We start from the raw sequence: 27,874 nt of genomic DNA, 5'->3' as shown, positions 1-27,874 counted from the left end.
CCTCGGGGCCAAAAAACCAAACCATAAAACAGAAGCAATATTGTAACAAATTCAAGAACGACTTTAAAAAATGGCCCAATAGATATTTCTCCAAAGAAGATATACAGACTGCAAACAAACACATGAAAGGATGCTCAACATCACTAATCATTAGAGAAATGCAAATTAAAACTACAATCACCTCACACCAGTCAGAATGGCCATCGTCAAAAAATCTACAAACAATAAATGCTGGAGAGGTGTGGAGAAAAGGGAACCCTCTTGCACTGTTGGTGGGAGTGTAAATTGATACAGTCACTAGAGAACAGTATGGAGGGGCCTTAAAAAACTAAACATAGAACTACCATACGACTGAGCAATCCCACTACTGGGCATATACCCTGAGAAAACCATAATTCAAAAAGAGTCATGTACCACAGTGTTCATTGCAGCACTATTTACAATAGCCAGGACATGGAAGCAACCTAAGTGTCCATTGACAGACGAATGGATAAAGAAGGTGTGGCACATATGCATACAATGGAATATTAGCCATAAAAAGAAACAAAATTGAGTTATTTGCAGTGAGGTGGATGGACCTAGAGTCTGTCATACAGAGTGAAGTAAGTCAGAAAGAGAAAAACAAATACCGTATGCTAACACATATATACGGAATCTCAAAAAAAAAGGTTCTGAAGAACCTAGGGGCAGGACAGGAATAAAGACGCAGACACGTAGAGAATGGACTTGAGGACATGGGGAGGGGGAAGGGTAAGCTGGGACGAAGTGAGAGAGTGGCATGGATATATATACACTACCAAATGTCAAATAGATAGCTAGTGGGAAGCAGCCGCATAGCACAGGGAGATCAGCTCGGTGCTTTGTGACCACCTAGAGGGGTGGGATAGGGAGGGTGGGAGGGAGACGCAAGAGGGAGGAGATAAGGGGATATATGTATATGTATAGCTGATTCACTTTGTTATAAAGCAGAAACTAACACACTATTGTGAAACAATTATACTCCAATAAAGTAGTTAAAAAAATAAATAAAAATAAAGCTAAAAAAAATCTATTTGATAGGAATTGACACATTAAGAATATTGAATCTTCCAATCATTAAATATGTATATCTGTATTTATTTAGGTCTTCTTTGATTTCTTTCATTGGTGTTTTGTAGTTTTCAACATATGTACAGATCTTGTATATATTTTGTTAAATTTATACACAAGTATTTCATTTTTGGTGATATTGGAAATGATATTTAAAAAAATTAAATTTCCAACTGCATTGCTAAAAAAAAGGTCCACATCAAAAAATCTTAAAAAAAAAGAAAAACCCAACAGCAAATAGTAGTGCTGAATACATACCACATTTTAATAATCTCGGGCAGAAAACTTTTTTTAGCAAAAAAACAAATGTCAGTCACAAGGGAATTCTTCATACCGTGACCATGTACAGCCAAACCCTCTCACACTATACAATCTATGTATTAACAGGATGCATGTATCCTATTAATCCTATAATGTACGTAAGCCCACTCGCTTTACCACAGCAGGAAACCATATGGTGCCAATGAGTAAGACATGAATTAGTTCCCTGTGAATACTAAGGAAACCCTAAGAAGTTTTCTACAATGCAAGTAAGAAAATAGAGAAAATTTCTTCCTATAACTACTAAAAAGGGTCCCAATTGATCTCCACTGAGATTAGTGATTTAACAGCAAAGCAGATTAAGATTATGTATTAGACAAAGTCACCATTTTATTGTTTATAAAATTACAGAGTTTAAACAATTTTGTGTAGCTCATCAGTTGTCTAAACAGCATGCAAAGCAATGCACAAAACCCTAAGCCTGGCTGATTCACTGATCGATTTTAATGTCCACAAAAGAAGTAGGTCACCACTGGAGGAGGAGCACGACGAAATAAAAACACAGGTTTAACAAGCCATTGTTTTGGTTTGATAGGCTGGAAATGAGCACTCTAAATGGCAAATCTAAACGGAACGTCAGTAAACTCTATACCATTGCTCTGAAAAGAATTATAAGGAAGAGAATAAGATTGGGAATGAGTTCATTTTCATGCAATACATGTGGGAAATACACATTCCAAAGTTAAGAAAGGAGAACCAAGGCTGTAAAAAAAAATCAAACATTACTTATTCCCGGAAAAGAAATGTAAAATTGAGTAAGAGCACAGAAGAATGAAAATGTAATAGGATGGACAGTTAGTTCAGTGGCATGAACAGTACTACTCACCAAATGTCAGTCTCTCGAGAGGATCGGAGACCACCGAGATGGTCATGTTCATACTTTCCAGCTCCACCCCAGATCTACCAACTGAGAAGGGGGCCCAGGCCTGCAAATCCTTCATCAAAATCCATTAGGGAATTTAAAGAACTTTTGGGTTGTCTGAGAGAATAATGACAGGAAAGAAAATGCTGAAACTGAGATTCTGTAATTAGGAAATTAGACTCCGGGATCAGCTTCTGACACAAACTGGGTGATGGATGTCTTCTCTGATATTAGAATCATTTGGAACAGGGAATGAGAAAAGACTGCAAAACAAATGGTATTTTATAGAACATTATTAGTTATAATCTTCTGATTCCCTGCTCCTCCACACCTCCCTGGGCTTTGGTGCTTCCTGTAATAGGGTGCTCCCTCAAGACTGAAAATATTTGCATTGTCTGGAAACTTGGCCGACCTGCACTTCCTTTATTGGTAATGTTAGTGCTTAAACTTCTCTGATGTGACATTGCTACCTATGTTATTCCGACTGTAAAGTCCTTATTCCTATAATGACGTAAACCTAGGGTATTAGATTTTCCCCCAATGAGTCCCTAGCTATAAACCCCACGGCTTTATGTGTCACTTTAAGTGCTTCAGAATATCCTTGAAAGAAGTCAAAGAAACAAATAGTTATTAACGGATTTTCCTCTGTCTTTATTTGCATGTTAGTACTAAAAATTAGGACCAAAGGAAATGGGAGACAGGCAGTTAAAATGAGTTTTTATACAAAAAAAAGAGAAACTACCTTTTCAAAATTATCCTGTGACGTTTTGCCAACAAAGCTCTCTTCTGTGTTTCTGATGATCCAAAGCTGTGACAAAAATTCTTCTAAGGTACAGCACTAGAGTCTATTTTGGAAAGCAGAATGCTATTTCCAGGAGTGAGGGAATGGAAACATTAACATAGGGCAAGGCATTCAAAGTCTGCATTGGGCCTGGGTGATAGTGGCTCACAGCATACTTCTTAAGTGGAAAGGCATAGGCTGGAATTCAAAATTATTATAAACACTGCTTTGATGCCTACAGGTTGTACTTTTAACCCTTGTGTGGCCTCTTTGAAAATACAAATCATCCAATTAAAAAAAAAAAAGGCCAAAGAATGCAATTCAAATCCACATTTGCTACTGGAAACAAAAACTGAAAGGCCATGCTTTATACACACTAATGAAATACTGTCATTCTATTCACCAAACATTTATTAAGTCCAGCTACGGGTCTGAAACTATACTAACATCAATGACGATGATCTATTGAGTGCTTGCCTCTCGACGAATAAAAATTTTGGATGGCTTCTCATTTAATTCTTACAAAATAATCCTATGAGATGAGAACTATTATTATCCTTTGTTTTACACACAGGGAGACTGGGCTGGTAACAACGAGCAACTTGCCTTGATAAGCTGATAAGGGAACCCAGGCAGTCTGAACTCTTAATCACTTTGCTGAATTCCTTCCTATATCCTAGGTGCTGAGGGTAAAAAAGATAAATGCAATGTGCTCTCTAACCTCACAGAGATAATTTTTAACTACAAATGGTAGCACGATTCAGAAACATTAAAGTATACAATCAAGTTGTTTTAACACCTAGCGATTTTTAAATTATTTGACACACACAGCATGAACAAAGAGAAAAAACAAGATCAACATATGCTGATATGGTGGCTCAAGAGAATTATCCTCGCCGTTCTGATTCCATTTCTCCTCCGCTTTTTGGAGCCTGTATCTAATAATTTAATACCTATCTTTTTAAGTCTACCTTAACTGGATAAAACTGCACTATGTTGATAAATCAAACATGTCTATATGTGATATTAGCCTGGATATCTGCTATGGTGATAATGAGAGGATATAACTCTAGGTCCACTAGTACAACTAATTCATAAATTATACATACAGCTAAATTCAAATAATAATATAGAGAGTTATTAGGATTGGGAAAGCAACATAATCACTTCTATAGAAGGACTCAAATTCTGAAGAGCTCAAAATACTTGAAATGGAATTTAATTTACCCTCACCAACATCTGAAGCACAGAGTAGTTAATCTAACAGGCTGGCATCAGGTTTCCTGTTTGGTTGTGAGCACCTCAAAGGCAGCCTCCACCTATTTTGTTGGCCTCTACATTCCCAGGACCTAGCACAGGGCTTGATCCATAATATTGCCAGAAGACTTTAGCAAAATGTTTAGACAAATGGAAAATCACAGAATCAAAGGTCTCGGAATTGGAGCCCTAGGGTTTAAATGGTCCGGCCAAGCAAGAGACAAGCAAACAAACAAGTGAACCAAAGTGCTTAAGTTTCTTCTATATCCACAGTGTCCATCGTACACGCTGAGCCTTCTGCACAATATTATGTTCAAAGAGACACTCGAAGTGCCTTTTCTGGGTTAATGCATTGAAACCACAGCACAAAGTGATGACACGGCTTCCCTTGGTCGTACAACTAGGGCGAGCTTTATGATCTTTTAACACCCCAACAGGGCACTTTCCGCTTCATAAGGCAATCTCCATTTGCCAGAATTTAAAGAACTGTCATTCCCCAACCTGAGTCTAACGGAAGAGCAGACAGCGCAATTCTTCTGGCTTTGAACAAGGTCAAAGCCTTGCTAAATCAAGCCTGATCTGCAGCCACTCATTAATACTAAGGAAATATAAAAAAGAGACTTTGCTTCCTATAGCATCCTGAAAAAGATGCCTTACTTCTAAAATCACATTGATTATAAGAATGAATAAATAATGAATTAAAAAACAAATTTCAGTGTCATGGCTGCACTGAATTTACCCCTAAGGACAGGGTTTGGGGGTGGCTTGGATGTATCAAGTCGACAGATAATCTGAAAACCTTATGTATGCCATTACTCTCAGCCTCCTTCCCACCAAGCCTTTTACCAGAGTTGACCCCTGTTCCTGGGCCTGCCCCCCCATCTGGCAGAGGCGCTAATGAGCAGTGAAATGGCCAAAGGGCAGGCAGCAGGGGGGAGCAGGGAAAACAACACAAAAAAGGAGACAGGAGGCTGGATCCTTTACAAACTCAACAATCAGTCCCTGGACAATAGAGCTGGTGGTAGCAATAAAGGTTTTTGTATTTTACAACTCGAAATGCTTGACAGCCATTAGTTATAGATAGAATGTTCCTATCAGAAGAAAAAGTGTGGGCACACTGAGCGACCTGCCCAAAGGTACACAGCTCATCAAAACAGTCTTTATCTCGGTCCAGAGAAGACACGGTAGGCTTGATTAAATCCCGCTGGATTGAAATTTTGCCAAAAAATAGTGAAATATCTGTGTCAAATATGGAAGAGTTTAGAATCAAGAATTCCTTGGTTAAAAAAAAAAATCTTAAAATAAAAACAGATTCCACTCTTAAAAACAGAAGAAAAATGTTCTCTTGAAACATGGAGTAATAGTTTTACCTATCTTACCTAGTTAAAAACATATATATATATGGCATATTAGTTTTATTTATATATGATACGAGGGTTTCCAGTGTTTTAGAAATATTTACTGCCATCCATAAATACTCAGATTTGGGGGAACATAGGTAAATATGTGTATGGTAGTATGGATAAAGTCTTAAATACATTTACTGTCATATAAAATGGTCACTGAATTTCATAGTACTTGTCATTTAATTAGAGTGAAACTGAGATAACTGTCTTGGCCAGGATTTTACTGATTTGATTATTTGGGTCGAGAAACAGGACATTTATTTGATCTGCCTCCTGTCTATAATCTGCCACTCCTCCACAAGTGGGAGAAAAACATATTCTTCCTTGATTATAGTTTAATAAGACCACCTGGCTATTGTGGTATTGTGGTAGCATCACTTGAGCAGTGGACCCCAAGGTCGATGTCTGAATAATCCTGAATGGTCAGGATCTGGTAGAAGCTGGTAATACCAAACTGAACTGGATGACCAAGTAGAGCTGGTTATCAGTCTCTTTGTTAAAGACATCATTAACCGAATAATTAAGAACAGGACTTCAATACTGAAACAAGCGGAAAAAAAGAGACTAAATCAAAATGCTAATGATCAAATCCAATTCTTGCCTTCTGAGTATGATATAGTTATTAGTGTTTTCATATTTAATTTTGCAATTTTATATAAGCATTTTAGGGAATTTTGCAGTGAGCTATTAAAAAAAGAAAATCAACTTAAGTCACTTTTCCCCACAGAGTTCTATTAGGGTTTGCAAAAAACTCCATTTTTATCACAAAATATTGCAAAGGAGATAGTTTCAGAAAATATAGCTTACCGATATTGAACACATTATAAGCATCAGAAGATTTATATCTTAATTATTAAGCATATGTCAAAAGCTCATGTGCCTTAGAGGAAGCATCTCCCGGTTTTTAAAGCATGTTATTTTTCCAAGTTTCTAAGTGAAAATGGTTTTGTCTTCACACACTCCATTAGTAGACAGTTTCTGATATTCTATCAAAGTCATTTCTTTCCCTCTGACTCCAGTAAAAAGTTACAATTATCTGCAATATGCATTATTGGATATTCCTCTCTAAACATCAAAGAAATATTTTCAGTTTAAACAAAGCAAGTGTTAAATTACAAATGGCTAAAAGTTTAAAAAAAAAGTAACAAACATCTGGAGGGGAAAAGTAATGGAAATGAAAACCTAATGTTTTAACTTCAACATTAGATTTCCAGGTTCCTCAATACATTAATGCTTGAGAGCTTTAGAAGAAATCCAGAGTTTCAACCAGTCTAGTTGTAACAGGTTTTATTCCGATTTAGTTCCTCCTACTTGATTTTAAAATCATCATGTAAGTTTCTAGATTTCTACAAACTTAGAAAAACAAAAAGCTCTTGTTGCCTATCTAGAATGTTTGACTAACAAATGAAATTACATCACTTTCCTGTGTATCACAAGTTCTTTAATAAAGGAACTGTCCCCCAAAAGATATGGAATAGAAATGCATATTTTTAAACCAACAGACCGCACACACCCCATTACCAAATGAAGAGAATCAGCAACCCGAGAAAACAGCTGGGGTTTGTTAGTAACTTTCTAGTGACCCATTGAAGTTAAGCTTCAGCATCTAGTCCTTGGATCAATTTCTAGGTCAATTTCAGTATCTCCAGAATGATTTCTTTTTTTTTTCTTTACAAACCATTAATTTATATTGGGGAGTATTTCCCTTCTGTTGTTAATTTCCTTTCTCATAAAGATATTCTGAAAACAAAACACCTAAAAACATCTCTGGTTCCCACTGATTTATTCTTTATTATTTTGTCCTTCCTTCTTTTCCTCCAGAAGCACTGGCTGCTTCACTAAGCAACATCTGGATGGAGCATTTCATACACAAGGTTAACATTGTTATTACTGCACTGTATTTTCTTGAGCCTTAGCTCTACTCTCTAAAACTTTTTCCAAATATTTTCCATCGCTAAATCAGTTACGTGATGGGCTCCATTCTAAAGCCAAAATCGAGAAATGCAAATAAATATGAAATGCCTAGTTTCAACTGGCAGAAGGACTGACTAACTGAAATCTATATAGGTTCTAAGAGGCCAGAACATCTCTGCATGTGCCTATTGAGGCACACAGCAGAAATACTACTTTCCAAATTGATGAACAACACATGGCATGAACCTCTACAGTTAGAAAGCTTATAAGTTGCAATTTAAATTTTCTTCCTTGGGAACTTCCCTGAAGCTCCAGTGGTTAAGACTCCACGCTTCCACTGGAGGGGGCACAGGTTCGATCTGCGCAGTGCAGCCATAAATAAATAAATAATTTTCCTTAACTACAAATAGATTTAAAATGTACCTTAGTATTATTTATAAGCAAGTCTTAAACTTGATGATATTCAGCATAGATATAGTGAAGATATAATGATACCGCCAAGGGTACTCGGTGAGTTTGATGCACAACTGTCACCTCACTCCATGTGTAGCTACAGGTAGCTATAAGCTATTAGGGTTTAGGCTGTCAGTGATATCTACATGAAATTGTACAGTGGAATTAATAATAATGTTAAACATTTCTTGAGCACTTACTATGTGCCAGGCCTTCTATTAAGCCCTTTGCATCACTGCCTTATTTAATCCTCACACGATGCTATTAGAAATGTACCACTCTTACCACCTTCTTAAAGAGGAGGAAATTGGACCTTTAAAACTGAAAACATTACTACTGTATGACCCAGCATTTCCACTCCTGGGTATTTATCCAAAAAAAAATGAAAACACTAATTCAGAAAGATACATGCACCCCGATGTTCAGAGCAGCATTATTTATTATAGCCAAGATATAGAAGCAACCTAGGTGCCCATCAACAGATGAATGGATTAAGAAGACGTGGTGTATACACACACACACACACACACACACACACCCCTATATATACACAATGGAACATCACTCAGCCATAAAAATGAATGAAGTTTTAGAGGGTATTGTGCTAAGTGAAATAAAGACAGACAAATACTGTACGATATCACTTATATGTGGAATCTAAAAAATAAAACTAGTGAATATAACAAAAAAGAAACAGACTCACAGATATAGAGAACAAAATAGTGGTTACCAGTGGGAAGAGGGAAGCGGGGAGGGGCAAGATAGGGGTAGGGGATTAAGAGGTACAAACTACTATGAATAAAATAAATAAGCTACAAGGATAGATAGTACAACATAGGGAATATAGCCAATATCTTATAATAACTATAAATGGCATATAACCTTTAAAAATTGTGAATCATTATGTTATACACCTAAAACTTATATAATATTGTACATCAACTATACCTCAGTTAAAATACTTTTTAAAAGTGCTTTTAAAAAGGTCATGTAATTTGCTGAAGATTCTAGTTAGTCCAGTGATGGGCCAGAATTTGAACCCAAGCCACCTGAATCCAGATCCTGAGCTCCCGACTCTAAGACCAGTAGAAAAGTTACGTCCCTCTTCTCTCTCCTTCCTTTACCTCTCACCTCGTCCAGACCAAAAAAATGTGAAAATCCAAAGCAACTCATCAAAATAATAGATCTGAAATCTGATTCAAACTCAGAAAAAAAACAAAGGGGAATAAAGTAAATAAGAGAAGTGCTCTTAACCAAAATCTAGTTAACATCCTCACTGCATTAGTCAACACTCCATCCCCTGTAGAAGCAAGACTGGCACAAACTTCTTTCCTATGTCCACATACTTTTGGTTAATCAACTTTGGAGTAACCTACCAAGTACTGATCCCAGTCACATCAGATGAGAGGGTTACAAGGTAGATATCTTCTTCCAGCCCTGTTACATGACACCATAAAATGTACAAGACTTCTTTTTAAAAGCAAAAGAACTTTATAAAACAAAACAACCCAGAAGAATAAAAGGGGACCAGTTTGGCTTTTAGGCCCTGTACCTAGTAAATCCTGTCAGTTCAAAAATATATCTCTAATATAAGGAAATCAGTGAATGACACTGTTGGAAAGAATTGAACTTACTGTAAAGTACAAGGCTCATTTCCTATGGAAAATGCAATAATTTATTTCTTTAGTACAAGCTTTCCAGTAAAGAATGCCCTTGAACTGAATGCCTTGCTGTGACTGGCCGCACACTCTACCCAACAGAATATATATAAGCAGAAAGGAAACACGCTGTCTAGAAAAAAAATACACAATTTCCTTCTATTTCCTTTTCTAAGTAGAACAACTCTTCTTTGGGGAACAAATCGGGGTCTTATAACAATTAGCTACACAATATTTTCCATTCTCACAGCCAGTAAAAACTAGAAATCATGAGGGTCAATGAAGATGGCCCAATTATTCCCAGAAAGGCAAGGGATTTTGTGGTGGGTGTTTCGCGTGGGCTTCTTATTCAGCATGAAGATCAGGTGCCTGGAATCCAGATATCCCCCAAATGAGCAAGAATCCATTGAGAAAATTAAACACATACAGATCCTTTAACTACTACATATTTTATTCCAGCTTGGCTGAAACATCGGCTGTGTGAGGATGAGTGGTGGAAAATAAAGGCATAAAGGGAGGTGGGTATAAACTGTGGGGACTTCGAAGAGCTAGGGAAGGTTGTAATCAATTCAGTGGCCAGCTGTGGATCCGTAGAAAGTTTCTAGGAAGAGCAGTGTACCCTATGCAGGTTAACTGGCAAACATAGGAGAGCCAAAGGTAGAAAAGGTGAAAGGTAGGAAGACCAGGTAAGAGGCAAGATATGGAACTGAAGAGTCCATCTACGGATAAGTGCCTGAAGGGAATGTGGTGGACATATACCATGGAATATTACTCAGCCAGAGAAAAGAGGAAGTCCTGCCATTTGCATGATGAAATTTGAGGACATTATGCTAAGTGAAATAAGTCAGACAAAGACAAATACTGTCTATCACTTAATATGTGGAATCTATAAATACTAAATGTATAGAAACAGACAGTAGAATGGTGGTTGCCAGGGGCTTGGGGGGAGTTGGGGTGGGCGGAGGGAATGAGGAAATATTGGTCAAAGGGTGCAAACTCCCAGTCATAAGGTAAGCTCTGGGGATCTCGCATGGTAATTATAGTTTACAATGCAGTATTATTTACCTGAAAGTTGCTAAGAGAATAGATCTTAGATGTTCTCACCACAAAAAAAGAAATGGTAATTATGTGAGATGATGGAGGTATTAACTAATGCCACTGTGGTAATCATTTTGCAATACATAAGTCAAATCAACACGCTGTATTCCTTAAACTTACACAAGGTTATATGTCAATTACATCTCAATAAAGCTGGGTTGGGGGACAATTGATGGAAGCTGAGTGCTGGTTAAATCTCACTGTATTTGCTTACAATGCGTTTCATTTTAGCAACATTAATCTCATGACTTCAAAGAACTTACCTATTTCCTATTCTGTTGCCTATAAGAAAGTTTATATAGGTTTTTCTTATTGATGAGTTCAATGGCATACGATGTCCTTTTAGTTCTGATGCTTAGAAAATGGCAGACCTATATTTGATATGTATGCCAATACCAATTTAGTCAACACTGTGCTCACTAGAGTATAATGGAATAGTACTTTTTGACTTCTGACACTAGGTCAAAAAAGGCCTTGCTTGCAGTTTTCTCCTCATTTGGGAAAACACCCTCTCTGGGAGCCCTGAGTGTATGTCAGAAGGCTGACTTCCCACCCTGAGACCACCAAGTTAGAAAGGCCATGTGTGTGGGTGCTCCAGAGGACACCCCCAGAAGCACCCAGACTTCCAGCCAATTCTGCAAAAGCACCTGTGAGTAAAGACGCCTCCAAATTCTACCCCAAGCATGAGAGGTAACGCCCAGCTGCTTGAGTCCTCCCAGCTGAGGCCCTAGACATCCTGAAGCAGAAACAAGCCTTTCCGTTGTGCCCTGTCCATATTCCTGACCCAAAGAATCCATGAGCTTTTTTGTTGTTTTGTTTTTTTACATTATTAAGTTTTGGGGTGGTTGATGAAACAGTAATAGGTAACTGGAACCATATGTCTAACAAGAGAGGTAATAAACCCATTGGTTATGGAGCCCACACCTGGAATATGATACTTCGTTCTGGGTGACATATTACAAAAGACAAAAAAAAAACAAGCATACTCAGAGGAGAAGAAGAAGAATGTTCCTTCGTGGGAAAAAGCTGAAAGGCTTAGAGATATTCAAATCAGAAAAGAGAACAAACGGTATATGTTAATTGCCTTCAAATATCTGAAGAGCTATCACAAGTAAAAGTAATAACAATTACTCTGTATATTCCCAGGAGGGAGGCCTAGGAACAGTGAACAGAAGTTACAGGGAGTCAGATGGAAGTGTTTTCTAATGTTCAGAGCTTTCCAGGAAAGAAGAGGCAGCCTTAAGAGGACGTGAGTTTCCTAACATTAAAGGCAATCAAGCAGTCTAGATGATCACCACCTGGTGGGTAAGTTTGGAGAGAATTCATTTATTGACCAGAAGGTTGAATAAAATGCTCTTACTTTAAGGTTACACTGTAACACTGAGATGTTTTTAATCTAAAGATCATCCCCATTTCCTTGTGCTAAGAAATCTAATCCCAACACATGTTGAGCAGAGGGAAAAAAATACAAGATGAATAAATTGAATGAAAGGCAATACCAAAGTATAAATAGAAAGGGATGCAGAACTCTGGAGGAGAGAAGAATGGAAACTAACAGGAAAATACAATCCAGCAGAGCAGCAAAGGGACTTCAGGAAAAGATGAAGCATGAAGATGGAACCATGGAAGACAGAAAAGCAAGGCCAAAGATGCCATCATAGATGACCCAGGGTAGAGAGGATGCCCTCATCTTTCTTGAGAAATGGTTTTATTCGTTTTTAAGACGTTTTTCCTCGGTCAGTGGGAAAGACAGACCAGAAGAACATGGTAATGTAGCAGCATAAAGAACAAGGTTCAAGTGGTAAAATTAACAAAGCTCTTCAGTGGTCAGTGAATTTCTGGCCTCAGAAAGATACAGGATCTGTGTGCCTATGGGGTCAGGTACACCTGCATGGAAGCCACCGTCAGTATGTAAGAATCACTACTAAGGGAAGCAAGAAAAACCGGTGCGTAAAACCTGGTTTCCTAACAAAGGCAACGGGAAAATGAAAACACAAACCACCTAGAAAATGAGATATTTCCAAGGCCAAACCATCCCAGCAACAACAATAAAAAGAAATGAAAAGAAAGAGTTAAAAAGTTATCTCATACACATTTCATCTGAATTTTATCACCATTTGTAATCAACTTCCAATGTTTCATAATACCCTTTAACCTTAGTTACTCAACCCAGGGAACAAGTCATCTCATTGTTACCCCATTTGAAGGAAGAGTGGAGACTCTTTTCATGTTGATAAGAGATAGAAAAAGGAGACACTCCCAGGAAAGAAAAGTGTTTTGAGGAAACTCCTGGAGCCTGAGGGTAAGAGGTGGTGATAATATGCTTGTTGCTTTAACCCTTTCAAAGATGCATCATATCAGAAGTTAGAAATTCATGGAATCGATAAAATAAAAGTCATTTATTAAAAAAAACACAAATTTTTCAGTACTAAAAAAGAATAGAAATTTTATCTTACTACTCACCCATTTCCTAGGTCTGCCTCTTGGCCGTTTTTCTCCAGTGGCTTCTGCTTTCTGCAAAATGAAAAAAGAAGTTATATCGTTTTCTACCTGACATTTCTTATAAGTGCTGCACCAAGGGACACATTTCAAGTAAGAACGTTCTGGTTTGCAGATAAGGTATTAAGATTGCTTTAAGAATCTCTTTCTCCTTGAAGGTTCATCTTCTCCATTTTTCATTGCATGATGCAAAGAGAGATCTATGCAGCCCTCACCCTAATAGACTCCCCTGGAGTAATCTCTGAAATGCATGAAAATGCTTTTTAAAAGCCATTTTGCCCTTATTTCTACCTGTAATCAAAAAAAATTATTCCCACATATCCATAATTATGTAAAGTGGACTTTTAGAAAATTAATGTTTCTTAAATGATGATTTTTCTTTCCATATCACAACTAAAATTACCAAAATTAACATTGATATATTACTGTACAATTTACAAACCACTTCTACCCACATTGTTAGGCAAAAGCAAATCTAAATGTGAGTGAAAATATATAGGCTTCTAACTCAAAAAAACAAATATTAGCACACTTCTACATAGTTAATTTCCTATTCCTTGCCCCAAACAAACACCTGTCAATCAGTTCACCCAAAGCAGAGAGAGAAAAAAAAAAGCTAGCAGAAATCATCAATGTTTTTCTCTGAGATGGAAACAAGGGATGCTAAAAATAATAATTAATAAACAATGTATATTATTAACAATTAACAATTCCACACTCAACACAAACCTGACATGAATATATTTCTAACTATCTTAACAGTTTGTTCATTGCTTTACTTCACAGAAGATTTTTCTGGTATCACAGTTGTTTTTTTCCCTTTGAGTAAAATTTTAATATTATAATTTCCCTGTGTTTATCACGCCTACTCCAATCCCCAAATACACCAACACACACATATCACATGCACTTTCTATAAAAATACACGTTTATAAGGACTTCCCTGGTGGCGCAGTGGTTGAGAATCCGCCTGCCAATGCAGGGGACACGGGTTTGATCCCTGGTCTGGGAAGATCCCACATGCCGCGGAGCAACTAAGCCCGTGTGCCACAACTACTGAGCCCGTGTGCCACAGCTACTGAAGCCCACGCACCTAGAGCCTGTGCTCTGCAACAAGAGAAGCCACTGCAATGAGAAGACCACACACCGCAACGAAGAGTAGCCCCCTCTCACTGCAACTAGAGAAAGCCTGCGCACAGCAACAAAGACCCAACACAGCCAAAAAAAAAAAAATACATGTTTATAATTTCCATTTTCAGAGTAAAGAAAACTTAGTACATCCTCTTCTGTGTATGAGAATCATCTCAAGGCTATATAAACACAAAAATACAGGTAACCTAAGCCAGGATAACTCATTTTGCATTTTACTTTTGTTACCTGGGTTAGCAGCAAGTACTTGGTACAACGATACTAAAATTACCTATTATAACCGTCTACACTGCCAAATGACTCTTTTTTCTCCCTTCAATCTGGTAAAAATAGATGGAGATAGGTGACAGATTGATAGATACACAGAGAGATACAAAGATACACAGGTACATAGACAAAATAAGATTTTTAAGTCACAAGATTTCTCACCAAATATCTTCCTGACCTATCTAACAGGTTCCATGAATTAACCCAAACTTTGTATGATTATAATGTTAGTTCACATTTATTGAGCATTTAAAATACCCTAGGCACTGGGCTAAGTCATTCGCATGTGTTATTTTAATCTTTACAACAGCCCTCCATGTAAGGTAGCTGTTATTATTTCTCTTAGTTTGCAAACGGGCAATTAAGTCTTAGAAAGGCTAGCTGAATAACTCAGGTCACACACAAAGCTGGTAAATGGCAAGCCTGGGATTGGAACCCAGTTCTGTTGGACTCTAAAGCCAGGGCTCTCACTGTCCTGACAACGCTACCTCCCTTTAGGTTACATGCATTTGCTGCTATGAGGAGATATTTTAGCTAACGAAAATTGTCACTGACTCAGCTCCACCTAAGAGTCAGATTTGGGCACTCTGAATCATAGTGGTAGGGGTTACTACTTTGAATGGCTCCACAAAGGAATCATTCCTTGTCAAGGGTTAGTGGTCCTGTCTTACCTTCGGTCATAAGGGCATGAGTTAAATTAAGTGAAAGCCAGGAGGGCCCGGTGAATCACACCCTCTTTCTGAGTGTTGTCTCAGGGAGAGAGGGAGATCTCAAAAGGAACACAGATTCCACTTTGGAAAGCTTAGATTCAAATCCCTGCTCCGCCATGTTAGCTTTATGACTTTGGGCAGGTCCCTGAAAACCTTAATTTGGTTTCAGGTGTGAAATGGAGATAACACCTCCGGTGAGGAGTGAGGAGTGAAGTGGCTGCCGTAAATGAGGTGCTCAATAAACGTTCTTTCACTCCTAACCAGATGGAACTCTTAAAGGGGAAGTTTTCCTTTAAGTTAGTCCAATCTCATAGAAGGTTCAATCAATGCAAATATTCCATTACACCCATAGATCACCTTAAGAATGAAGCTTTTAAGAGACCCTCTGGCTAGTACATCACGAGTTATATGAGTACAAAATTCCCTAATACAGAAGTAGTGTCTGATTTACCCTTTAGGAGCAACTGTAAGGTTGCACAGTTTACTCAGTAGTAAATAATACAAACATGGAAGATAGAAATCCTTTCTAATGGGCATGGGGATGGTAGGTGGGGTTGAGAGTAGGAGACTGCTGATCTTAAAAGCTAACAGTGCTACACCAGGCTTTTCTGTATGGTGGTTATGTACCGGGGCCATGATGGGATCCGGGTGTATCTAAAGTCTGTTAAAAAGAGGGTTGTCTTCTAAGAGGGTTTCACTGCATTTTAAAGTCAGAGAAAACAAATCTCTCATAAGAGAGAGAAAGCCCTGCAAACAAGAGGACTTAAAAACGAGCATCCCATTTACAAAAAGTCTATTCAAAAATAAAATTCGCACCATTAACTAAAGGGCAAAATATCACGATTATCACTTGGACTTGTTAAAAGCAAACTTGCTCCTTGGTCTTGGGGCCAGTATTACATGTAAACTGAAACCCTCTTCTGAGACGACATCTAGAAGAAACACATTAGCTGTGCTGTGTGTCGTCGATCTGGGAGGTTTTCATTGTTCCTTAAAACCCACATTATTTAATCATTCTGATCAAACTTCACAAAAGCTGCAAAACCAGTTAGGATTTTCCTTCGTAAACCAGCATAGATCCAGGAATTTTACATATTGGAAAACACTGGCTTTAACTTTTTTCCCTGTGTTTAATGCTCTTCGGAATATTATTTTTCAATAGAAAACAAAACATTTCGGGGGCTTGTTTTGTTTTTAATATGTTAACATATGCAATACTGTGTAAGTGTATATTTGGTTTTCCTTAGCCAGAGTGGAATTTGGTTCCACACTACAAACCCATGTATAATTCAGACAATAACTTATTCTGAGTACTTACTGCTTATCTCAGGGCGGGGGAGTAGGGAGAGAGGGTGGGAATTCTGCATTTGTAAGAACTGAATTTCAGACTATTATCAGCCCTGTTATACTAACGTCTGCAACGATCATATGTTAAAAGTATTATTCCCTCCTGGCTTGTCTTCATTCTTATTTTTGCCTTTTAAAAAAAGTGTAAGTTCAGAACTGTGTATTTAATTTTATAAGATGCTTTAGAAGCAAGTTCATGAGGATTGGGGAGACTATTAAATGGGAAATGTAATTATATCTTTCTCTAAGAAGTTTTGGTACTCCAGGCTCTTAAATGTATGAGCACTAAAAAATTAATTAAAAAAGGAAATTCATCTAGCAAATAGAACTCTTGATCTTGGAAACAGTGCTTAGCATTAGTGTCTGGTGCATAAGATGTGCTCACTGCATAATTATTGCATGAAGGAAGGAAAGAAAGAAACACTGGTGTTTATATCACCTGTGTGTTTCCCTGTTGTTTCCCTCTCACCTTTAGAATTCTACAGCTTGGTAGGGCTTTAGAAGACATTTCATCCAGCCCCTTCATTTAACAAATAAAACAACTTCTGGGTGTGCCATGATCTCCAACGTCATAGCCTTCTGGTTTATTTGGGGGCCAGGAATGGGTTGCAGTAAGCACATATTGCCAATCCCTTTATAAGCTTGTAGTGAACTCCCCTCCGAAGATTTCTCAAAACCTAACTTACAACCTACATTTCTGGTTACTGGAGAAAACATAATCTACCTTGTAGCAAATACTTTATGAGATATTTGACACCACATAACAGTGGAAAGATCATAAGCTTTAGAATTAGATTTGAACTCAAGCCCAGGTACTCCCATTTACTGGAGCTGAACATTAGACATGTCACAGTTTACATCTCTGAATCACAGTTTTCTCATTTGTGAAATGAAGACCATAATGCCTACATCAAAGGATTAAAGGAGCTAATGTATATGGAAGGTAAGCCTGACAAAAGCTACAGCATTTAGTAGGTAGTCAAATGTAATTTCTTAACTCCCTCCATATTTTAAAATGTTACCCTTAAAAGGAGTACCTCCCAATTTTGTAAGTTTCCAGTCAAAGTACTGAGTGATTTTCTGAGCATTATCTTATTTAAGTAGGGCAGCTATTACTACCCCTGTTTATATGGGCGATTAAGCAATCTGCCCATGTTTTTAAGTGGTGGAACTGAGACCCCATCTGATTTCAAGGCAATAAAGGGTCTGTTCTTCTGGGAGACAGTCCCGTACAAAATGAAGTAGCCATGGGGAAATTTTTTAAAAAACTTCTAGGGTGGAAATCAAATGAGTAGTTAAAAGTAAAATATTTCCAAGTTTCCTATAAAGACATAGACAAGAGCTGAGATTGGGAACCAAGCGCATTAGCCAGTTCTGACTTCTGGGTCAAATTTAGATAGCTATTAATTTTTTGCTATTCTAAATGCTCACATCATACTGTGATAATGCATAAAAACCAGAATGCCTCACTCCAAATCAATCAGTGCATCTGTATACACACACACACAAAAGAGCTAGAAAAAGATTTGGGCTTAGTAGTACCTAGCTTTGTTTTCATGTATCTTTCCATGTATATGTATATATGACTAAGACCTGCTGACTTTAGAGCATAGGGAGCCATCGAAAAACAGTGTAGAGTCACATTTTATTTCTTTTAGTAGCTCTTTCAAAAATATAAAGAGTGTAAATCAATGTGCACTGGCATCAAAATCAACTGGACTAATCAGTCACATTAAATGTTAAGTAATTGTCACTTCACCTTTTTGCTCATCTAGTTCTATGGGTTTCCAAACTGTACATGCAACTATTTTTAGTCTTTAAAAGACATTACAAGTTTGCCATCGCTACATATTTTCCAAAAAAGAAATAAAAGTGAATTCTATCATCCACTGTAGTTCATGCTCATTTTCCCCAAGGAAGTCCTTGTTGTCAACTCCCATGTCATTATTTACACATGCCTGTCTTCACCTATACAAACATGAAATTAAAGCCAAGGCCAAAATAACAGGAAAAGTTATTTTCAAAGTTTAGGATTCTCCTCTTTAACTGTTCCTCTCCCTCCTTTGTAATCAGAAAAATCAATAGCAATGATATGAGAGTTCATAAGGGCGACCTTCCGAGCAAACTACTCCCTACATTATCCTGGAGAAAAAAATGGCTGTGACTACTCCTTGCTAAATCATTTAGAAGATGCCATTCAGCGTTGTTCAGTGGATTAAAGCAATATAGAATAATAAAGCAGCAGCCTAAAATGGAATCAGTTCTCCATTCACCTTTTTCTCCTGGTTGGCACTATAAAAATTCAGAGCTAAAATTCTCAGCATCTAGGATATAAAATTCATTGTTCCACCCTTGTGCCAAGTTATATGGTTCCAGAGCAAGCTCTGGAAACTGCAGAAAGTCAGCTAACAAGATAAGATGGGTCTGAATGATTTAACTGACATAAAATGCTCTTCAGCATCCATCTAGTCTCAAAAAAGAACTGAAATGCAACAGAATACCAATCTGTTATGTTCTCTTGAGCAAAATGATCTGTTGAGACCTTGAGATAAAAATGAACCAGAGCTGGAAGTCAGTCAAAGTAATGAGGGGCTTTCGATGAAAAAGTTCAGAAGAATAACTGGCAAAGAATGAGATCTCTGGGTTCCTTGAAGTAAAGTGATTTCAGAAAATAACTCAAATGTATTTGAATCTTCCATATTTGGATCATAATCTACGATGACTCAAAGGCATTGTGAGAGAGAATTTACTGATACATTAAGGCTCGGTCCTCTCTGGCAAAGTTAAGTGAAAAAAAAAAACGAGTCAACTGTTTAGGTAAGACAGCCTAAAATACCAAGATAATGGAGACAACAGTTGGGCTTTACATAATTCCACCTGACTGGATTTATCTGTATGCTTAGATAGAGCCCTGAGTCCCAGTGGAAGTTACTTGCCCATAAAAACACAGAGGAACTCAAAATAACTCGTACTAGTAACATAGACGCCGTAGGCTGGAATTGTATGACAACTGCCTATACCATCTTTCCCTGACTTACCTATAACGATGCCTTTGGTTCCCCTCTTCAGCTCGACCTACTATATCCCGTAAAAAATCATGTCCTTGCTCCGCATCTATGCGCTAATATTTAACTGAAATGATGAGGAAAACCCATTCTCTCATCCTAAAATATCTGTGCTTGGTGTTAGTAATCATTTGTGAAAAATCAACCAACCTCCTAGGAACATGATTAGAAAAGGAGCACAAATCTTCCTCTATAGTATCCAATTCGTATCAAGTCTTCTTTGTTTAGGCAAGTGGAAAATATAAATTAGGTGTCTGCCTGAACACATTATTTGAAGTATACTTTACCTAGATGGTATTTTCATTTTGTACTTTGCTCTTTATTTCTCTTCACTACAACCTAAAGTCAAAAGGAAGTTCAAGCAAATCTGTGATATCATGAAGTAGGGCTATCTCACACCTGAGATCTTTTTTATACGCAATTCTTCCTATTAAAATTAATTCAATCTCAGAATTTTTTTTTTCCCTAAAAGTACCTGAATGACAATTGGCCTGACTTACAGATGAATTTGACTTGTGACCTTAAAAACTGGAGAATTAGTGAAAGAAACCCCTCCAGTGTTCTCTCATTAAACAGGCACAACAAAAACCCTAAACTAAACATAAAGGAGATGGTTATCTTTCTTCTCTCCAAACATGAGAAATGTGAAAATACAAAGTATTTCCATCCAGCACAAACAGGAGAGGAAAACAAAATAAAACAAAAAGGAAATTAAGAGCCAACTGGTCACAGGTATACCTCAAACTAAGACATAAATAAAAGGGTCAAGACACACACACAGACACACACATACTCACACGAATAAATTATTTATTCAGGAAAACATTAACTTCTGATTTCTTTTATTAAGATAACAATATGAAACTGGTTCAGGGATGAACTTTGAGCACTCAGATTGGTGTTCTTAGGAATAACTAGAATTTCTACATAATGGTTATCCATGGGAATTTGTCATAACGGAATAGAAGCAAAGTGAAGAATAATTATCTTCTCTTCCAAAAGTTCCAGGCATAACAAATTATGTTTTTATAAATGTTTGTTTTATATATTACACAAATCAAGTTTATATTGAATATGACCTGAAATTAAAGTGATTGCTAATTTAGTAGTCCTCCACTTGGTCTTGCAACTTTCCTCATGCATTGTCAAGTGTCACACTGCTAATTTTCCAACAAGCAGTTTTGTTTTCAAATGCCCCAAGGCCAGTTACTGGGTCCAAACACAAACTTTGTAAGTAAAGAAACTCCAAGCAGCAAGAAATTTTAAACATACAACATCATCAGTCTCCCAGTGTACACTGTATCTCCTCTAATTTTAGAGTTCTGTTCTCTTATATACTTACCAGGTTTTGTTATATAGTTTCCATTTTGGTGAGTCTCAGTTTGCAGGAGAATTCCCAATTTATTAATCATAGAAGACTTCTCATCTCTACTCTGGTCAGTCTAGCATGTTATGAACAATGTAACTTTTTCTAAAAAAGATAACTTTTCAAAGTCCTAACAAAAATATGTTTTGTTAGAATACAACATATGTTTAATAAACAAATATATGTTTGATAATCATGTTTACATAGGGTAGTAGCAAACTCAATAAATACCAATTCGAAAGTGAAAATACCTTAAGTTTACACATGCCATGAACAATTCATCAGTGTCATTCATTATTTTGCAAAGTGTTATCTTCTCCAGATGAAGCGTAATTTATAAAACTGAAGAAATGTAACAGTCAGGTTCTGAGCAAAAATACGTATCCATTTTTATTAGAAAGGGGACTTTTATAACAGAATTGTGTGAAATAATTTTGTCTGGAAGAATGAAAGATTTCAGAGAAAAATTTCTTTCGGAAAAAGAAAGCCTACTTCTGTTTTGGAAGTTGTAATACTATGTGCATACACATGAAGAATTATCAGAAAGATGAATAGCCTAAGGGTCATTTATAAATGCCTATCACCCAAGAAACTAAAAATAAGTCAAACCTTACTTGGGAAGAAACCAACTTTTTGTTATTTTGCTTTAGGTGGTAAATTAGGCACAAGTCTCAGCTTTCCTTTTGTCAATAAAGATTTTGCTAGTCAGTGGCAAACTTTTCAAACTGAAGAGAAGGTGATGGAAGCACCTTTTTACTCGTTCCAAAAAAAGAGTAATACAGTAAAATATGAGAGGTAATTCATTTTCCCTTTTTTTGTATTGAATTTTAAATAATTTATTTATGATGAGATTTACAGATTTCTTCCTGGGAGATGTTATGATGCATTTTTCAGAGCAATTACATCATAGTTTAAATGTTTGTCAGCTAGCTACTAAGATATTTCTTTGCCATTCCATTAGAGTAAAAGTAAGATAAAATTAACTTAATGCAACCAAAAAAAACCCTATGTTAAATTGGCCCTTTTTTAAAATTGAATAAAGCAGGTAAAAAAACAAATAGTAAGTATTCATATTAGTAATATCAGATTACACAGGCACTTTTAAATGACAAGATAATTTAGAGCTACTTCAATGTTTAGTGATTAAATATGAGTACAATTAAATCTTCACTCTGAGAAGCAGTTCTATTTAAATATATCAGAAATCTGCCCTTTCAACTCTGTTCAAGACTGTTAAAACAAAACAGAGAAGAACACATAGTTGCTCCCTAAATAACTTTATATGTATCACTGGTTGCTATGGAAGTCTACAACACTGAAAACTATCAAATATAATATGGTAGGTGCTCACACTCACAGAGAAAACCACACAAAACATTAATCCTCAAGAGATGAGCATACAGTCATTTTCAACAAATACTGTACATGGTGTACTCAAATCGACTGTAAAGATATATCAAAACTTACTTCTGAATTTTGAACCTTTGTTTTTAACGAGCATACAAACCCACAAATAAAATACAGAAACTTTTTTTCTGATTTATTTGTAAAGCTTAAAAAATGTGAATTTTATCTTCACCTTCCCTTCTCTGTCTACGCATTGATCCTGAGATATTTCTTCTTTGTTAGCTCAAATACCACCAAACATGAAGTTTTTAAACTGCAATTTAAAATTTATAAAGAAAAACACTGGAAATTACACTTGGTTGGGTTCTATCCTGCCCAAAAATATACAATAAATGAGTCAAATATTTGTTTAAAAAATTTCTCATTGTCCTATTCAGAACATTTCTCTATCACCTGAGGTGGAAAGCCTTTTGAGAGATTATGATATATTATATTGTAGGTTTATTGTAAACAAACAAGGTACTTTATCAGCACATTTAAAGCAGTAAAATTAGTGAAAATTTTTTTCCAGAATCCCATAATTGGATTTACTTCTAATTATCATCTATTTGGCAAAGTACTTAACTTTAATAGTGGGATTTGGTTTTCCAATAATCATGTAAATAAGCACAAAGTAAATTAATCTTTATTATTTTTTAAGGAAATTGCAAAAACTTCACCACCAGACAAAATCTATAGCTTTGATTTGTTTTTAACTATTTCACAACTGGTGCAAATCTTAATTGTTCATTCTCCACTCCCCCACCTCCCCCTCCCATCTCCGTTTTAAGTTTCTTATTATTTGGTGATTGTTTAAAAACAGCACTGTAAGCATCTTCATGAACTTTTTATACTAAGTATCTGCTTGAAAATCTCACCAATATTAAAGGTAGGAAATGAGTCTTGGGTTACCCACTTGGGAGAAATCCTTAGGTGCGGATCTAGAATGTGAAAATTACAGGGAGGTTCCTCTGGGCGTTGAGAAAGTTGGGAGGACGTAAGAAATCTCACCTTTTGAGCTGCTTTGGAGGGACTCTTGTTTTTGCTGCCTTTGGGTCTTCCCCTTGGTCTCTTAGGAGAGGGCTCACCGGTTGGCTCCTAGTTTCGGGGGGAAAAAAAATGCTGCTGTGGCAAGAATGGCTGAAAGAAATTGACCCTGACTCTATAGTTGTATTTTCTGCCTGTGCTGCTCAACAGAACTGTTGGAACACATTCAGTTCAAGCATAAACGGATGATGATGGTACAGAGTTTACAGAAAGGGGAAATAACTATACTTGTAATCCAAGAATTCATAGAGGAAATTCTATTTCGCATATGAAAGCTAGATTCTATTTCAACCCGAAAAAGGTAACAAAGGCTGACTGTTCAAAGGTTGCTTGTTCTAGAAAGAAAGTTATACATTTTAAGGTGTAAAATATGCAAGGCTGTGTATTTGGCAACGCATAGAAATAATAAGCATTTTACACAAATACTACTCTCCACTATACCAGCATTTTAAACAACAGAAATATGAAGCTAACATCAGAAATATTTCAACAATCTCCCATATTGAAAAAGGTGGCTTTTGATCATTCTGTATATCTATACTGTAGGTCAGTTATAACTCAATCAACACACTGAGTGAAATACTGGAGCAATTATCCAAGTTCTTCAACTTAAAATAACTCCATTCCTCCTGAAATTTCCAAATAATTATGGTAAATCTGTCGTGGGAGGCTTTGCTTGAATTATCTAGGTAATTGCTTCAATTCTTCACTGCCAATTGGAGATGTAGGAATGGTCTCCAGTCTAGATTTAAATGTCTTTTGATAAAAATAAATATTTTCTCCAAAACTTTCTTTTGAGAAAACCCTTATGGGGGTGTACCGAAGAAAACTAATAAAAGGGATGGGGGGTGGGTAGTAAGGAGGAATGGGAGTGTCTGGGAAGGAGAAATTGAAACTATCAATAGGTTTAGCAAAACTTTAAACGGCTTCTATGCCAAGTAGTAAATACTCAAGTGGTTAAGAGAATGCGATGATTAATATTCCAGATTCTAAATATTTATCCAGTGAATCATCAATTTACATCTCATTCAGATTCGGTTATTAAATGAGAATTAGCTTAAAATGCATAAAAGTCTTCAATGAAAATTCGCATCCTATTTAGAGATTCTGAGGAAGGTTTCCTGCAAGCTTCTGTGGGACCACTAGCTCCAGTGGGCACATCCGGAGCAAACACATAGGAGACACATTTTTCTTTCTTTGTGAACTCTGCCTTAACTCAAAGGTAAAACCTCCAATCACCTCCAGACCCCACTGCAATTTCTTTTGGATTATTTTTTGGAGGTGGGGGGCAATTAGTAGTTAGAGTGAGCCGGGTGGCGTGTGGGAAACAAGAGCGGGGGGAAGGGCAGTGACTTCCTGGGAGGTGTAAAACAGGATCCTAACGCGATGTAAAGTGTCGCCCGGGCAGAGCGGGAAAACTCAGGGGCCTCTAGATTGGCTTGTTTCCTTTGATGATTTCAAAAAGGTACAGCAGTTTTTCTAAAACGCACTGGCAAGCAAACATTGTTCGCCTTCCCCACCTTGCTCTCGGGCAGCTTTGGGACTCTAGGATTATTTTCTAATAGGCCTATTTGCCATGAAGGAAGCGCTTTAAGGCTAAAGAACGAAGAAGTAGCTTTAAACCCCACGGAAGCGGAGTTTAAATGTTCTCAATAGACAAGTCCCGCTCCATCCTTGCCCGCGGAGGCTTGGAAATTGCTGCGAACAAAACCCCTCCACCCCGGGCGCTGCGCGCAGCTCCGCAAGCGCAGGCTACACGCTTAATTGGTTGCATCCGCAGACAAAACCCTCCACTCCGCGGGGTCCCGGGCGCCCCTCGATCGTCCCCTCCCAACCCCCAGTCACTCGCTCTGGAGAAGGACGTTTCAGGTCTGCAGCTCTGAGGCGCGGCACCCAAGGCAAAAGGGGGACTGGGCGCCTGGCGAGGAAGTGACCCTAGCTACCGTGCACCCTCTCGGACACTGCTTGCCACCGCGCCCTTGGCTGAACTACTTAATCCTATCCCGTGGGGACCCAGGGTCTCCTGTAGCCAGCCCCTTTCCTGGGACACCTCAGCAGCGGCCGCATTTAAAGAGCCCTAGGAGAACCGGGCGGGCCCACGAGTTCTTTGTCGGGAGGGCGCGAGTCTCAGGCCACCGAGAACTTGGGGAGGGCGCCAAGGGGGCGGCTGCGGCGCGCCAGTCCCCGGCCAGCGAGCAGCCCCAGTTGGCGGGAGAAAGAGCCTCCGGCCCCCGAGGCTTCAGCCCCTCCAACCCTGACCCGTCAGAGTACCCCTAACCCCCGGGCCACTGCAAAGCGGCTCGGAAAGTGCCTGGCGAGCCCCGGCTTGTCGGACCCGGCCGCTTCCCGTCACCAGGAGACACCGCGCCACTCGGGCCGGGCACAATAGCGAAAGTCCGAAGACGCGCTTCGCCCGACCCCGCCTCCAGCCCGCACCCGGCCGCCCGCCCGCCGTGGCTCCCACCTCCCGGCCCAGAGGGGCGCGGGCGCCCGGGGCTCTGCCGCGCACTCGCGCCGGGACTCCGTAGCTCGCCCCCGCGGCGGCGTGCGGCGGCCGCGGCGGCTGGACTCCCGCGCTCGGGTGGCCGCGGGTCGCGGGGCCCTCGCGGAGGGAGCGGAGGTGGGCTGCTGCCCGCACCCCGCCCGCGTACTGACTTGCTGCTGCTTCCTGGGTCGGCCGCGTCCTCTCTTCTGAGGCGCCGGGGCGGCAGGTTGTCCCTGGGCTGAAGTGGACGGCTGCCCGGCGCCTTCACCGCGTGCGCTCATCCTGCCTCCCGCCGCCGCTACCGCTGCCGCCGCCGCTCCTACCGCCGCTGCAGCCGCTTCGCCTCTGACGCCCGGAATCTGCCCAGCACCTTTCGGGAGACTGCGAGGTAGGGCTGGAGAACGAGGCGGGTTGGGCGAGAGCTGGCGTGCGGCGAGGGCTGCTGCTGCTTAGGCTGCCGCCGCTGCCACCATCAACACCGGACGTCCAGCGGCTGCCAACAAGAGAGAAGAGGGGAGGAGGAGGAGAGAAGGAGGCGCTGCTGGTGGCGGCGGCAGGGTGGGTGGGTGCCGGAGGTGGAGGTGACGGTGGAGGTAGCGAGAGGAGGCGGAGAGCGAAGGAGAAGGAAAAGAGGGTTTCAAGTTGGGAGGCTACCCTCTCAGTTTGGGATCAGAAGTTGCGGTCACCGGGAGCACTTCGGAAGCGGCTTGGAAAGGGAAGAGACTTGGAGTGAATTGTGTCCCTTGAAACGTTAGGCGGGGAAAGAATTCCTCCTCCTCTTCCCCCTCGCTCCGCGCTCGCAGAGCAAGAAAGAGAAAGAGAGAGAAAACAAATAGCGCCTTGGGCAGTCGGAAAGCAGAGGGAGGATGGGGAGATTCTGCCGGGATCGGGTCGGGCACTGAGCGCGGGCAGGGGACGGAGCGGTGGGTGGCACCGCGCCTCCTCGGGTGGCGGGAGCGGGCGGCAGCGGCACCGGGTAGTCGGAGGGGGACGGGCTGATTGCTCTTGCGTCCTGCACCAAGCGCGCGCTGCCCGGGCTGGAAGTTTTCTGAGTTCCTGCCCCAGGATTCAAGCGGGATGAGAGTGTGTATGTATGTGTGTGTGTGTGCGTGTGCGTGTATGTGTGTGTGTGTGTGTGCGCGCGCTTGGGGAGGGGGCGGCGGGATGGGGGGGAGTGCCCACCTCTAATCGTGGGCGGATAAAGGGGAGGGGGCTGCGCCCTAGGAAAAGTATGAGGAGGAGGGAGGCCAGGCGGACCGCCGAGCCAAGGCGCCTGGCCGTGGGCCAGAGGCAGCGTTCGAAATACAGCTGCCTCCGCGGCGGCGGCGCCCGGGTGCCACCCGGAGCCCCGCTCACGTGCTCTCGCCCGGCGGCGGGGTTAAAGGGACAGGCCGGGGATGCCGGGCCGGCTCGCCGCCGGCCTCGCCCCACCCGCCGCCCGAGGTCGCCCCTGGCCGGCTGTCCTAGGAAGGCGCGGAAATGTGGCTGCCCCCGGAGCCGCGTTTACGGGCTTGGCCTTTACCTGCACCTCCACGATGCGGAGCCAACACTCTGCAGGAAGCGTCTGGCTGCACGCGCGGCAGAGTTCTCGTTTCCTAGGAGTGGGGATCGACTGAAGAGGAGTAGAAGCAGGCCCCCGCCGCCCTGTTCTGCGTTGGAATGCCTTCCTCGCAGATCGCACGACCCGTCGCGGGCGCGCGCGCGCACACACACA

General features: G+C 39.8%; 1 protein-coding gene across 1 annotated transcript; it reads right to left on the bottom strand.

Annotated features, from left to right (window-relative positions):
* Nucleotides 1-9,094: 9,094 nt before the first annotated feature.
* Nucleotides 9,095-26,572, bottom strand: HMGA2 (high mobility group AT-hook 2). The gene is made up of 4 exons (XM_060025979.1): nt 26,331-26,572; nt 23,640-23,726; nt 13,303-13,353; nt 9,095-9,157 (listed from the first exon to the last, which is right to left on the bottom strand). Exons 1-4 carry the CDS (start codon nt 26,439-26,441, stop codon nt 9,095-9,097), a joined length of 312 nt encoding a protein of 103 aa, XP_059881962.1. The 5' UTR covers nt 26,442-26,572.
* Nucleotides 26,573-27,874: the final 1,302 nt, after the last annotated feature.

This window comes from Delphinus delphis, chromosome 11, assembly GCF_949987515.2.
Source record: "Delphinus delphis chromosome 11, mDelDel1.2, whole genome shotgun sequence".
NCBI lineage: Eukaryota > Metazoa > Chordata > Mammalia > Artiodactyla > Delphinidae > Delphinus > Delphinus delphis.
The sequence above is the reverse complement of the archived record's forward strand: the minus strand, read 5'-3'. Positions and strand labels throughout refer to the sequence as shown.